Source organism: Bos javanicus, chromosome 3 (assembly GCF_032452875.1).
Source record: "Bos javanicus breed banteng chromosome 3, ARS-OSU_banteng_1.0, whole genome shotgun sequence".
In the NCBI taxonomy this organism is placed as follows: Eukaryota; Metazoa; Chordata; class Mammalia; order Artiodactyla; family Bovidae; genus Bos; species Bos javanicus.
In genome coordinates, this window is record NC_083870.1 from 54,994,615 (window position 1) to 55,009,150 (window position 14,536).

A 14,536-nucleotide genomic window follows, 5' to 3' on the forward strand; every position below is an offset into this window, starting at 1 on the left:
AGTCTCCCTCTGAATCAATCTCAGTGACTTGGGCTTATGGGGCCATAGTAATCTTCCCAGCTTGGGTTCAAGTCTTGAATATACTAAGTGTGATCTCAGAATTCAAGAAAAATCTGTCCCTGATATCGTCACATACACCTTTACAGTTATAACACACTCTGCAGCTCCAAATATCGTATCATTCTATTTTACAAAATAAGCGTATGGTAATCTAAGGATATTATACTTTTCTAGTTGCCTTTGCAGCTAGAGAAGTCTGCATAGGGAATTTGTGCAACTGCCCTTGCTCTTGGGGAGGCTTGGGCATAGAATTTTGAGACTATACTCTGCATGTCCTTCCTTTCCCTCACTGCCATCTGAAATACAGATGGGATAGCCAAACCCTGATACATAGGGTTAAAAACCTGTAACAGAAACTGGTAACTAAGGGAAATTCTTGAGTTCCTTTTACAGAACAGCAGATAAGGGAAGAGCTTGTTTGAAAACTCCTTCCTCTTGTAACACAACAAACCTGGCTGAAACCAGGGAAACCAATATAGCTCATCAGAGTCTGCTCAGAAGAGACCTGCTTGTCCCATGACCTACTGTCATCACAGCCCTTGCAGCCTTACTGGGTTGCCTCTGTCAACTATTAATGCACACTTGCCAAGAGCACTGCCAACAACTGAACTATAATAAGGGCATTTGCCATCTGCCTCTGAGGAGATTGAACCCTGTGCTGCTGCAGCTGTTGACCTTCAACAATCCCTGAGGAAGTTCAGGGTGGAATGAGGCACTCTGTGCTCCAGGGAATCTGATGGGACAGGTCTTTATATAGTTGGATATTTGGGGGGAACAGATTTTATGATACCAATCCCTGCATCTCCTCATATCTAAAGTGAAAGTGAAAGTCGCTCAGTCGTGTCTGACTCTTTGCGACCCCATGGACTATACAGCCCATGAAATTCTCCAGGCCACAATACTGGAGTGGGTAACCTTTCTCTTCTCCAGGGGATCTTCCCAACCCAGGGATTGAACCCAGGTCTCACGCATTGCAGGTGGATTCTTTACCAGTTGAGCCACCAGGGAAGCCCAAGCATACTGGAGTGGGTAGACTATCCCTTCACCAGCAGATCTTCCCGACCCAGGAATCGAATCAGGGTCCCCTGCATTGCAGGTGGATTCTTTACCCACTGAGCTATCAGGGAAGAGCCCCTTCATATCTAGAAAAGCACTAAATCCATTCATGGTGACATCAGATCCTCGTGACTAGGAGAAAAACTCTTGTAAAGTAAACACTTGATTGCATTGAACTCCCCGTTCACCAAAACCTTATATATTGAACATCCCCCACTACTTCTTTGGAGCAGTCTCTCAGAGCTACCTGAGGTGCTGCCTTCTGGGCTACAGTCCTCATTTTGTCCCAAATAAGACTTAACTCACAACTCTCAAATTGTGCATCTTTCTTAGTTGATACCTCACAAATAAACTCTCTGCTGCAAACCTGGGGTCTCAGTGTTTTGGCTTGCAGCTCCTTGGGCAAAAGAACCTGGTTCCCTAACAGCAGCAGTCAAACTTTTAACTTGCAGGTTAGTACAATGCCTTAAATGATACAGAAAAGAATGGAAGGGATGAATCAAGCCTTAACCTCCAAATCTGGATCCACGCTAGTAAAAGAAAAGAGGAAAACTCTAACAAAATAATAGTGAAGCTCAAGAGGGAGGGGATATACACATAATTATGGCTGATCTGTGGTGGTGTACGGCAGAAATCAAGACAACATTGTGAAGCAATTATTCTCCAATTAAAAAATTTAAAAAAATAGTGACTATGGGCTATAAAATTAAGGATTTTGTACACACACATATTTCTTTTACTAATGGAAAAAAAAAATCACTGGGGTGACCCAGAGGGATGGTACAGGGAGGGAGGTGAGAGGGGGTTCAGGATGGGGAACATGTATATACCCTTGGCAGATTCATGTTGATGTATGGCAAAACCAATACAATATTGTAAAGTAATTAGCCTCCAATTAAAATAAATAAATTATTAAAAAATCACTGAGTTAAAAAGAAGAAACATTTTAGAAAGGAAAAAATGAAACATTTTTCAAGTGGAGAAAAATTTATAAACAAATCCCTTTCTCACAAAAACACCCCTGAGAGACAGACTGTTAAACACTCATCTGCACATTACTTGGGCCACGTTCAAGCCACTTGTGTAGGAGGGACAAATGCTTACCCAGCCAGGCATGGAGGAACAATCATCCCCTGTCTTTCTCACAATTCATCCAGATTCCTACCTCTGGTGTTTTTTTTTTTTTTTAATCCATGTTCTTTCAATTTTGATTTCTTTTCTCGTAATCCCCATCAATACCTGAATGGCCTTTAATAACTTGCTTTCTTTTCAGCTTCTGAATATAAGAGTCGGGTTTCAAGAGGAGCGAGACACAGGAGGAGCCCTAGGGACGAGCCAGGGCAGCTGACTTGACCCCTAGCTGCAGCTCCAGGTAAGTTTGCTCTTAATTTGACGTTCCAAGCATACTTCCATTGAGTCAGTTCAGTTCAGTCATGTCGGACTATTTGCGACCCCATGAATTGCAGCATGCCAGGCCTCCCTGTCCATCACCAACTCCCAAAGTTCACTCAAACTCACGTCCATTGAGTCGGTGATGCCATCCAGCCATCTCATCCTCTGTCGTCCCCTTTTCCTCCTGCCCCTAATCCCTCCCAGCATCAGAGTCTTTTCCAATGAGTCAACTTTTCACATGAGGTGGCCAAAGTACTGGAGTTTCAGCTTTAGCATCATTCCTTCCAAAGAACACCCAGGGCTGATCTCCTTTAGAATGGACTAGTTGGATCTCCTTGCAGTCCAAGGGACTCTCAAGAGTCTTCTCCAACACCACAGTTCAAAAGCATCAATTCCTTGGCACTCAGCTTTCTTCACAGTCCAACTCTCAGATCCATACATGACTACTGGAAAAAACATTCCATTAAATAACAATAAATCCCCTTGCTCAGGCTCCACGCTGCAGGTAGGTCTGACCCAGGCTCCTATCAAATTACCGCTTATTCTCTGGGTCCTGGGACATGTGACAAGTAGTGTGCACCCTGTAAGAGCTGGGATTCTTATTTCCCCAAGCTCTCTGGGACTGCTGAAAGTCAGCCTCACTGGCCTTCACAGCAAAGTTCTTGAGGATTGTCTTCAAGGTGCTAGATCCATGGCTGTGGTGGAGGGGTGGTGGTGATACAGACCTAGGAATTCTCACTCCTTGGAAAATGTTTAGGGTTATAATTATCCTCTCAATCATGACTAGCCCACATGGGGCTGTGGAATTTGACTGTACTGAGACTTCACTAATCCTACTCATGTCACTGTGGTTCCTCCTTTATATCACCATTCATAGGAGATCTCTGCTGATAGCTTCCATGTTTTTCACCAATGGTTGTTTTGCAAACAGACTTTGAGGGTGAACTCAGGATCTTTCCACTCCACTATATTGCCTAGACAATGATCTTAGTCCTCAGAATAATGAATTAGGTATTGCTGTCATGCCATAACAAAACTGAGAACTCTGATGTACAGAGAAATTATTAATTTGCTTAAGACAACACAGCCAGCAAGTGGTTTACTGGTGGGGTAGCTTTGAGTTCTTGGCAGCCATTCAGAACTCAGAGTATAGCTTAGGAAAGCTTCCAGGAAGATGAGGTAGAAAGGACAAGTTGAAGTATGCATAAACGATGCCCTAATAAAGGAACAGTAGATGAGCATTAGTCAAGAGAAAAAGAACATGCAGATATGGCAGATGTGAACAACAGATGGTGGGGGTTTGTAGACCTGTACAGAATTCTAGGGTCTGTAACCATTTGGGGAGCCTACAAAGGACGGAGAATTTACAGGATCTAGTCTGTAGGTTTACTGAACAACAATTTCCACAGCAAGACACTACATCTTTGCTGCCTGATAAGTCTTTGTTCCTTGTTGTTTCCTCAGGCCAACGAGGTCCTCCAGAGCTTCCTGCAGTCACAGGGAAGAGCAGACTAAGCCATCCTACAGGCAGACCAGGCCCTCACAGATGGGGACAAGGCCATGGCAGGTACAGGAAGGACTGAGCTCTCAAAGGGGAAGGTGGTTCCTGTGCTGCCCTTTGGCAGATGTGGGAACAAACACGTCCTGACACCAGACCTTCCTCTTCTTCCATGGAACCTCTCTGCTACATGTGGAAATAAACGGGGGAGTTTGGGTTTTATGTACATCCAATCAGTGCTTCTACATCATGGGCTGAAACATGTTGTCTGATGTGGTAGCAGGAACAGTCAGACTCCTTCCCACAATATTAAAGCCACTTTATCTCTGAGCAAAGGAGGTGACAGCTCAGCATAACTCTTCCCTCTTTAAAACTCTTGTAAAAGAGCTGAGTGTGCCAAAAAGGATACAGCTAAGAGGGAACATGGAGAAGGCAATGGCAACCCACTCCAGTACTCTTGCCTGGAAAATCCCATGGACAAAGGAGCCTGGTGGGCTGCAGTCCATGGGGTCGCTAAGAGTTGGACACGACTGAGCGACTTCACTCTCACTTTTCACTTTCCTGCATTGGAGAAGGAAATGGCAACCCACTCCAGTGTTCTTGCCTGGAGAATCCCAGGGATGGGGGAGCCTCATGGGCTGACGTGTTTGGGGTCACACAGAGTCGGACACGACTGAAGTGACTTAGCAGCAGGAGGGAACAGGAGATGCTAAGAGAGAAACAGAATGAGAAGGAACAAAAAATGGAGGCACAAGAGAGAAGCTTCAAAGAAAACTTCACCCAACTGTAAGAGAAGATGGATAGGGAAAGAGAAACCCTTCTGAGAGAGCAGGAAACGATGCTGGAGCACAAGCTGAACGTAAGTCTAGACGGGCCTGGGCGGGACCTGATGGGGAACCCCTAACTCCTCAGGAATAAAGGGAGAGGAATTTGACCTTAAATCAGATCCCGGAGGGAAAGACAAAAACGTAGGATTCACTGTAACATCAAAGAGATGTGAATCTTGCTGACGGTTTACCTCTGAAAGACTCAGCACCTTCTGTAGTGTTAGTGTTTGAATGGGACCAATAACATGGCCCAGGCTCCTGGGCTGCTGTTCATGGTGATTACAGCATCACATTTGTTCCCAAGTGAATAGGACCTCAGTCTTAGAGTCCTTAGAATTTGGGTGACAACCATCAGAGACCTGGAATAGTTCCATCTGCTTTTGAAGGTATCAGATTGTGCCGGTATGAAATACAGGATACTAAACTGTAAAACTTACTACATTTGTTTCCACATCTGCCTGATTCATTTTACACACCTAGAGTAAACGCTTTCTTTGTCTGTCTGGAATTTGATGGACAGAGTTCTAAAGCAAGTCAGGAGTACCATTTTGGTGACATATGTATGGTCATTCTACCTCAGTGAAACTGACAAATATTTAGAATTCACTCACATATTCTCCCAAAGTGTATTCTTAGGGCTGGAACCCCTTCTTGGGGTAGTTTTCAGGCATGACCTAGGCCCAAATCTTCTGTGCCCAGAAAGATGGTCTTGAGGGAACATGGGAAGCTCCAAATCCTAGATGTTCTCTCTTCCCTGGTACAAATGTTTGCAAATATTAGACTAATATCAAAAAGCATCTAAGGTATTAGAGAAATAGATGCACATGCATATCACCTGGAGCTGTTTGGTACAGAATGCTAATCTGGGGCATTTTCAAAAGGGGAATCTCCTTTTTTACAGATGCAAAAAGAAATACTTACAGAAGGATTTCAAAAGGAAGCTGAGGAGCTAACTAAAGAGATAGATTAGCTAAAAGAAGATATTGAAACAACTGAAAATAAGTCCTTCATTTCAAATGTCCTTAATATGGCTGCTGCTGCTGCTAAGTCACTTCAGTCCTGTCCGACTCTGTGCAACCCCATAGACAGCAGCCCACCAGGCTCCCAGGCTAGCATGACATTAATTGCAATATTCGCTGGGGCTTATAAAGCCCTTGGTGTGGGACTAAAACTTCTCAGTGATCGTATGAAAGGGACTGAGAAACCCTACTAAGTATATTTTGAAAGGCTTCTTATGTTTTAGTAGTGTAACACTACAGTTCATTTTAAAATATGTTTATCATTATAGTTTTATTCAGGAGGAGCTTACAAATAAAAACTGACTACCAAAAAATTACTAAAGTTATTACAAAAGTGAGTACCAGGGCCTCATATGCAAAAAAAAAAATTTTTTTTGATTAAATTAGTTAATTTTAATAAATGGAAAACAACTTGTAAGATAATGATTAATTCTAGAAAAGTGTTAAGAAAAGCAAGAAACAAATGAGAAGAGGAAGAACATTTGCAGTCTATAATACAGTCATGGAGATCAATTCTTTAAGTTATAATGATCCCTTAGAAATCAGTGAGGAAAAAGCAACAAAGACGTTTTTAAATGGGCAGAAATATACAAGAGAAATTGTGTTAAACTTTACTGATTATAAATGATGTACAAGGTAAAATTAAGAGGGACCTCTGTCACCTCCCAGATGGTCCAGAAAGAAAAGTTTGGACAAGGCAAGGGTACCAGGCTGGCAAGGGTACCAGGAAATGGGGGTCTCTGATAAATGCTAGGGAGAGTGAAAATTGGTGCAAATATGTACCAAAGATTTAAATGCAAATATTGCTGATACAGAAGTCCACGTTTAGCAATTTATCTTGCAGGTTTATTTACCCAAGTTGAAAATGACATATGTAGCAGTATATTTGCTGCAGGATTGTTGTAATTCCAGAAGAGGAAACAACTTTAAAGTCCATCTGTCATACAGTAGTGAGATAAGTCCTGAGACACACTTACACAGGAATACTCTACAGTCACTGAAGTGAAAGAGAAACTCTATTTGTGCTAACATGAGAAAACCTCAAGATGCAGAAAGTGTGTATAGTTATATTACTGAATGGAAAAATAATGAATATGTGCATATATTATCATCTATCTTTGGAAAATACAGAAGAAATTGGTATCCATGAGCACAATAGGAATGGACCTGCATATTTGATGTAAGACATGAGAGGATAACCAACTTTGCATGACACATTCCTCTGTGACTTTTATACTTTGCAGAAATTCTTACTTATTGAAACATAAATATAGTTATTAAAATTAAAAACAGAAGCTTAACACACAGATTGGAAAAGAGACTTCTCTTCAAGAATATGGGAAACAGCTTCTTAAGGAAGCAGGACTAGGAAGAAAGTGTCAAGTAGAGTCCTTTGGTCTCCTCAGGCTCAGATTTTTTTTCTGCTAATTGTGTGAGCATTGAGTGTAACACAGGCAAGAACATTTAAACAACCAATCTGCAGTCTGGGGAAGCCCTGCTCTATGAAGCAAACACCTGGTCCATGGTTACCAGTTATGGCAGGTCCTCTGGCCTTAAAGTTCTATCAAGGGCTGGTCTTCTCTGGGATGCGGTTAATAAGAGCAGTAGAAGGGAGCCTTGGAACAGCACAGCTGGCAGGAGCCATGGCCCCTCCTGTTTGTGCAAGAGGATTGGGACCTGCTCAGTTTCCCCAACATATCACATGTCTTGAGCAACACTGATTTCATTATTACTATTGGCTCTTATGCCCCTTAACAGACTCTTTTTCTTAATTCAAAAAAGACTTCCTGTACAAAGATCACCTTTTCTAAAATGTTATATTCTAGATTTGGTCAATTCACATTCTATTAACCACCCTATGGGTATTAATTGAAGTCAGCATCTAAACATACACAGCACACTATTATTTGAAATATTTTAATGTTAACTGCCACATGGAGGAAATACCTTTTTCAGTTACAATCTGCCATTGACTTGAATATTTGTCTCTTAATTGCTCACTAGAATCAAACATCATTATTATACCTGAAGCTTCATTACTTGCCCCTGGCTTCTGTCCAAACCGAAAAGACAAATAAAATCCCTCATTGAAGCCTCCTTTTTATGTAAGCAATTTTATTAAGATAATTCATCCATGTACATTGGACACGCTGTACAACAGGTATTGTGTGATGTCATTAATACTTACCTAGAAAATATACGAAAATACCCATCATCTAGCAGAAAATTTTCTTTTGAAATAAATGATTTCTCTTTTTCAAAGGAAAAGCACTTTCCAGTTGGGTGTGTTCTATGATTCTACTATGATTATAAAGGAATTCAAAATCATTGAAAAATATTCACTATTGACACAAAAGTATAAAAATAATAAACTACAATTCTAACAGTGAGCTAGAAATGCTGGTTATAATGGAATACATAATTTTCAAGATTCTCAGGTGTTTATTATTTATGTATAAATGTTTTCATAAAAGAACAGTTTTGTACCTATTATGAATTGAGTTATTCACAATCAACATGCCAAAATTTCTCTATAGAGAGTAACCTTGGTCATCTGAAAAGAGGTGTGAAATGTAGGGGGAAATTCCATTCCTTCATATTACTGGTGAATTAAAACTCTTAAAGAAATTCCTCTTCATAACAATTTAAAAAGAGGACATTTTTATATCATTGAATAAGCAGGCCTAGTACATGCATGGGGTTCCCTCATGGCTCAAACAGTAAACAATCTGCTTCCAATGATAGAGACGTGGGTTCAATCCCTGGGTCGGGAAGATCCCCTGGAGAAGGGCATGGCAACCCACTCCAGTATTCTTGCCTGGAGAATCCCAAGGACTGAGGAGCCTGGTGGGCCACAGTCCATGGGGTTGCAAGGAGTCGGACACAACTAAGCGAATAACACTAGAACATGCATATAGGTAGACTGTAATCAGATGGTAAAGAATCTGCCAACAATACAGGAGACCTGGATTCGATCTCTGGGTCAGGATGGTCCTCTGGAGAAACGAATGGATACCCATTCCAGTATTTTTGCCTGGAGAATTCCATGGACAGAAAAGCCTGGTGGGCTACAATCCCATGGGATCACAAAGAGTCAGACATGACTGACTAACACACACACACACATGACTAGAAAGGATAAAATGGTTTCATTTTATATCATTTATATCATTTTATATATCAAAGCAAATAAGTCCTTTCCATTGCATTTTTTAGCCAGTACAGAGCACGTTTCCTTAAGATCAAAAGGGACCTTGTTTTCCCATAAGATGACGAAAACTGCAGAATTTGCTATTACATGCTAAATTTTATGAGCCTTGCTTCATAGTGTTCAACTCATGCTAAGTTGGAAGCTGAGTAATCTATTGTTAGGTTAATTGCCCTCATGGGAAAGAATAATTTTACATCTCAGCTCCCTGAGAAGAAATGATTACAGCCAGAACTGAACCTAGGTTAAGCCACCGAGATGTCAGGGAGCCTGAAAATAAAACTACCATTGTTGTTGTTCAGTCACTCAGTCATGTCCAACTCTTTGCAACCCCATGAACTGCAGCTTGCCAGGCTTCCCTGTCTTTTACTATCACCCAAAGTTTGCTCAAACTCATGTCCATTGAGTCTGTGATGCCATCCAACCATCTCATCCTCTGTCGCCCCTTTCTCCTCCTTCCTTCAGTCTTTCCCAGGGTCTTTTCCAGAGTGAGTTGGTTCTTCCCATCATGTGGCCAAAGTATTGGAGCTTCAGTTTCAGCATCAGTCCTTCCAATGAATGTTCAGGATTGATTTCCTTTAGGATTGACTGGTTTGATCTCCATGCTGTCCAAGGGACTCTCGACAGTCTTCTCCAGCACCACAATTTGAAAGCATCAATTCTTTGGTGTTCAGCCTTCTTTAGGGTCCAACTCTCACATCTGTACTTGACTACTGGAAAAACCATAGCTTTGGCTATATGTACCTTTTTTTGCAAAGTGATGTCTCTGCTTTATAAAATGCTGTCTAGGTTGGTCATAGCTTTCCTTCCAAGGAGCAAGCATCTTTTAATTTCATGGCTGCAGTCACTGTCTACACTAATTTTGAAGCCCAAGAAAATAAGCCTGTCCATGTTTTCTCCATCTATTTGCCATAAAGAGATGGGACCAGACGCCATGATCTTCATTTTCTGAATATTGAGTTTTAAGCCAGCTTTTTCACTCTCCTCTTTCACCTTCATCGAGAGGTTCTTTAGTTCCTCTTTGCTTTCTGCCATTAGAGTGGTGTCATTCACATATCAGAGGTTATTGATATTTCTCCCAGCAATCTTGATTCCAGCTTGTGAGTCATCCAACCCAGCATTTCATATGATGTACTCGACATGTATGTTAAATAAGCAGGGTGACAATATGCAGCCTTGATGTACTCCTTTCCCAGTTTTGAACCACTCCATTGCTCCATGCTTCGTTCTAACTGTTGCTTCTTTACCTGCATACAGGTTTCTCAGGAGTCAGATAAGGTGGTCTGGTATTCCCATTTTTTTAAGGATTTTCCACACACTTTATTGTTTATTGTGATCCACACGCTCAAAGGCTTTAGGGTAGTCAGTGAAGCAAAGTCATGTTTTTTTTTTTTTTTAGTTCCCTTGCTTTTTCTATGATCCAACAGATATTGGCAATTTGATCTCTGGTTCCTCTGCCTTTTCTAAATCTGTACATCTGGAAGTTCTCAGTTCATGTACTGTTGAATCCTAGCTTGAAGGATCCTAAGCATTATCCCATATATCCCAGCTATTCCACTTCTGGTTATTTACCCAAAGAATAGGAAAAGTAATTCAAAAGGGTATAAAAGTGTAGTCACACAGTCGTGTGATCACTCTTTGATCCTATGGACTGTAGCCTGTCGGGCTCCTCCATCCATGGGATTTTCCAGGCAAGAATACTGGAGTGGGCTGCCATTTCCTTCTCCAGGGGATCTTCTGGACCCAGGGATTGACTCAGACCTCCCACATTACGGGCAGACTCTTTATCATCTGAGCCACCAGGGACTACCTCAAAAGGATACAGGCACCCCTATATTCTTTGCAGTTTCATTGGCAATAGTCAAGATATGGAAACAACCGAAGTGCCTGTCAATGAATAAATGGACAAAAAAGATGTTTTATATATAAATACAATAAATACTAGTCAGCCATAAAATAGAATGAAATTCTGACATTTGCAACACTGATGGACCTTGACACTATTATGCTGAATGAAATAGATCAAGTGGAGAAAGACAAATACCATATTATTTCACTCGTATGAGGAGACAAAAAGGAAAAGGCAAATAAGCAAACAAAGTAAAACAAAATGAACCCATAGATTCAGTGAACAATTGGCAATTACAAGAGGAAACGGTGCCGGGGGCAGACAAAATTGGTGAAGAGAATCAACTGTATAGTGATGAATGACAAGTGTATTTGCGGTAGTGATCATTTATTTCTATATACAGATGTCAAATTATAGTGATGTACACATGAAACATAGTTTTAAAAATAGAGAAAGTACATTTGCCCAAATATCTCAAAAGAAACACTCTAAAAGAGAGGTGGGGAAATGAACTTTCTTCAGGTTATAAACTTAAAGAATTCACCATCATTTACCTTGATATTATATGCAATTTACAAAAAGTTTCAATTGTCCCTGGTATCAAGGTTTTGGTTTGTTTCCCACATAAACAGTACATTTTTTGATCAAAATAAGAAGCTGGATTCCAAGCATTAGACCTATTTCAAAGTAATCCTGCCCTACTTTCATTTTCAATTTCACTTCTATTAACCATAAACTGTACTTCACATTTTGTCCTAAAATTGACACCAGCACTTTACATTCATGAAGAAGGGTCGAGATAAACTTTAGAACTCATCATTTACAAAATATTAATCAAACAAAGCAAGAAAGGAAACAAGGGAGGAGACAAGCAGAATCCATGCATTGTTGCCCAGATTTTCTCAAATTAGACTTAAATACAGCCTTAAATTCTATGGACACACTGATATGTCATTTGAGAACCTGACACCAATTTCTTGAAAGCTTAGTTAAGAAATAACTTTCGAGAACAGCCAAGATGGAATTTTAGAAAGACCCTGAGCTCAAGAGTCGGACACGACTGAGCGACTGATCTGATCTGATCTGATCTGAGCTTTCTTCCACTTATGAGCACACCAAACCAAAACTACTTGCAGAGAAACAATCAATGGAAAAGATGGGAAAATACCAGAATAGATCTTCTATAAATAAAGACATAAGGAGGGAATGACAAGGAGATTGGTAGGAGGGGCAAAATCACAATATCATTAGATCCCATACACCCTGAGTGAGGGAACCCTCAAACTGGAGAATAATCATATTGTAGAGGTTCTCCTGCAGGAGCGAGAGTTCTGAGCCCCACTTCAGGCTCTTGAACACAGGACTCCAATACCAGAAAGATGAGCCCCAGAGCATCTAACTTTGAAGGCCAATAGGGCATAGTTTCAGGAATCCCACAGAACTTTGGGAAATAGAGACTCAGTCTCAAACCGCACACATAAAATTTCACTCGCATGAGGACCCAGAGAAAAAGCAGCAATTTGATAGGAGCCTGGGCCAGTCCTACTGGCTAATTTTGGAGTCTCCTGCAGAGGCGAGGTGGTGATGGAGACACAGATTCTGGGTGGCAGCCATATTGAGGAACTTTGAACCACATGAGCACTCTTGGCAGCTGCCACATGGACTCTTTAGTGCCAAGATCTGTCCCTACCCAAAAGGTTGAAGACAATTTAAGAGACCCTATACCATTAAGCTGACACATATTTTCAGTGTAGTATAGGGGTCCTAGAGGAGAAGAGAGAGAGGGAGTGGGGTGAGAATATAACTGAAGACATCATAGCTGAAAACCTCCCTAACCTGGAAAAGGAAACAGACACTAGAGTCTAGGAAGTGGAGAGTGTTTCACATAACATGAATCCAGAGCAAAACACCAAGATACATTATAATTAAAAAGACAACCAACTTTCTGCCCGTGGACGCCGCCGAGAAAGCATCGTTGAAGTCTTCCCCACCTCCACTGCCGTCATGTCTAAATCAGAGTCTCCCAAAGAGCTGGAACAGCTGCAGAAGCTCTTCATCGGAGGATTGAGCTTTGAAACAACTGATGAGAGTCTGAGGAGCCATTTTGAGCAATGGGGAACGCTCACAGACTGTGTGGTAATGGATCCAAACACCAAGCGCTCCAGAGGCTTTGGGTTTGTCACATACGCCACGGTGAAGGAGGTGGATGCGGCCATGAATGCAAGGCCACAGAAGATGGACGGAAGAGTTGTGGCACCAAAGAGGGCCGTCTCAAGAGAAGATTCTCAAAGACCTGGTGCCCACTTAACTGTGAAAAAGATTTTTGTTGGTGGCATTAAAGAAGACACTGAAGAACATCACCTGAGAGATTATTTTGAACAGTATGGGAAAATTGAAGTAATTGAAATCATGACTGACCGAGGCAGTGGCAAAAAGAGAGGCTTTGCTTTTGTAACCTTTGATGACCATGACTCCGTAGACAAGATTGTCATTCAGAAATACCACACTGGGAATGGCCACAACTGTGAAGTGAGAAAAGCCCTGTCTAAGCAAGAGATGGCTAGTGCTTCATCCAGCCAGAGAGGTCGACGTGGTTCTGGAGACTTTGGTGGCGGTCGTGGAGGTGGTTTGGGTGGGAGTGACAACTTTGGGCGTGGAGGAAACTTCAGTGGTCGAGGTGGCTTTGCTGGCAGCCGTGGTGGTGGCGGATATGGTGGCAGCGGGGATGGATATAATGGATTTGGTAATGACGGAAGCAATTTTGGAGGTGGCGGAAGCTACAATGATTTTGGCAATTACAACAATCAATCCTCAAATTTTGGACCCATGAAAGGAGGAAACTTTGGAGGCAGAAGTTCTGGCCCCTATGGTGATGGAGGCCAATACTTCGCCAAACCATGAAACCAAGGTGGCTATGGTGGCTCCAGCAGCAGCAGTAGCTATGGCAGTGGCAGGAGGTTTTAATTACTGCCAGGAAACAAAGCTTAGCAGGAGAGGAGAGCCAGAGAAGTGACAGGGAAGCTACAGGTTACCACAGATTTGTGAACTCAGCCAAGCACAGTGGCGGCAGGGCCTAGCTGCTACAAAGAAGACATGTTTTAGACAATACTCATGTGTATGGGCAAAAAACTTGAGGACTGTACTTGTGACTAATTATGTAACAGGTTATTTTAGTTTCTGTTCTGTGGAAAGTGTAAAGCATTCCAACAAAGGGTTTTAATGTAGATTTTTTTTTTTTCTTGCACCCATGCTGTTGATTGCTAAATGTAATAGTCTGATCATGACGCTGAATAAATGTCTTTGAAAAAAAAAAAAAGACAATCAGAAACTATAAAACTAGAGGAAAACATAGGCAAAACACTCTCTGAGATAAATCGCAGCAAGATCCTCTATGACCCACCTCCCAGAGTAATGGAAATAAAAGCAAAAATAAACAAATGGGACCTAATTAAACTTAAAAGCTTTTGCACAATGAAGTAAGCTATAAGCAAGGTAAAAAGAGCCTTCAGAATGGGAGAAAATAATAGCAAATGAAGCAACTGACAAAGAATTAATCTCAAAAATATATAAGTAGCTCATGAAGCTCAATTCCAGGAAAATAAACGACCCAACCAAAAAATGAGCCAA

At 41.4% G+C, this 14,536-nt stretch overlaps 1 protein-coding gene across 1 annotated transcript; it reads left to right on the plus strand.

Moving 5' to 3' along the window:
- The first annotated feature begins 12,898 nt into the window (after window positions 1–12,898).
- On the plus strand, window positions 12,899–14,323 carry LOC133244321 (heterogeneous nuclear ribonucleoprotein A1-like). Its single transcript, XM_061411352.1, has one exon. The coding sequence runs from the start codon at window positions 12,914–12,916 to the stop codon at window positions 13,808–13,810; it is 897 nt and encodes a 298-aa protein (XP_061267336.1). The 5' UTR covers window positions 12,899–12,913; the 3' UTR covers window positions 13,811–14,323.
- The last annotated feature ends 213 nt before the right edge of the window (window positions 14,324–14,536 follow it).

What these genes read in the sequence shown, in the direction of transcription:
- LOC133244321 (XM_061411352.1), top strand. Translation starts at nt 12,914, where the DNA reads ATGTCTAAATCAGAGTCTCCCAAAGAGCTGGAACAGCTGCAGAAGCTC.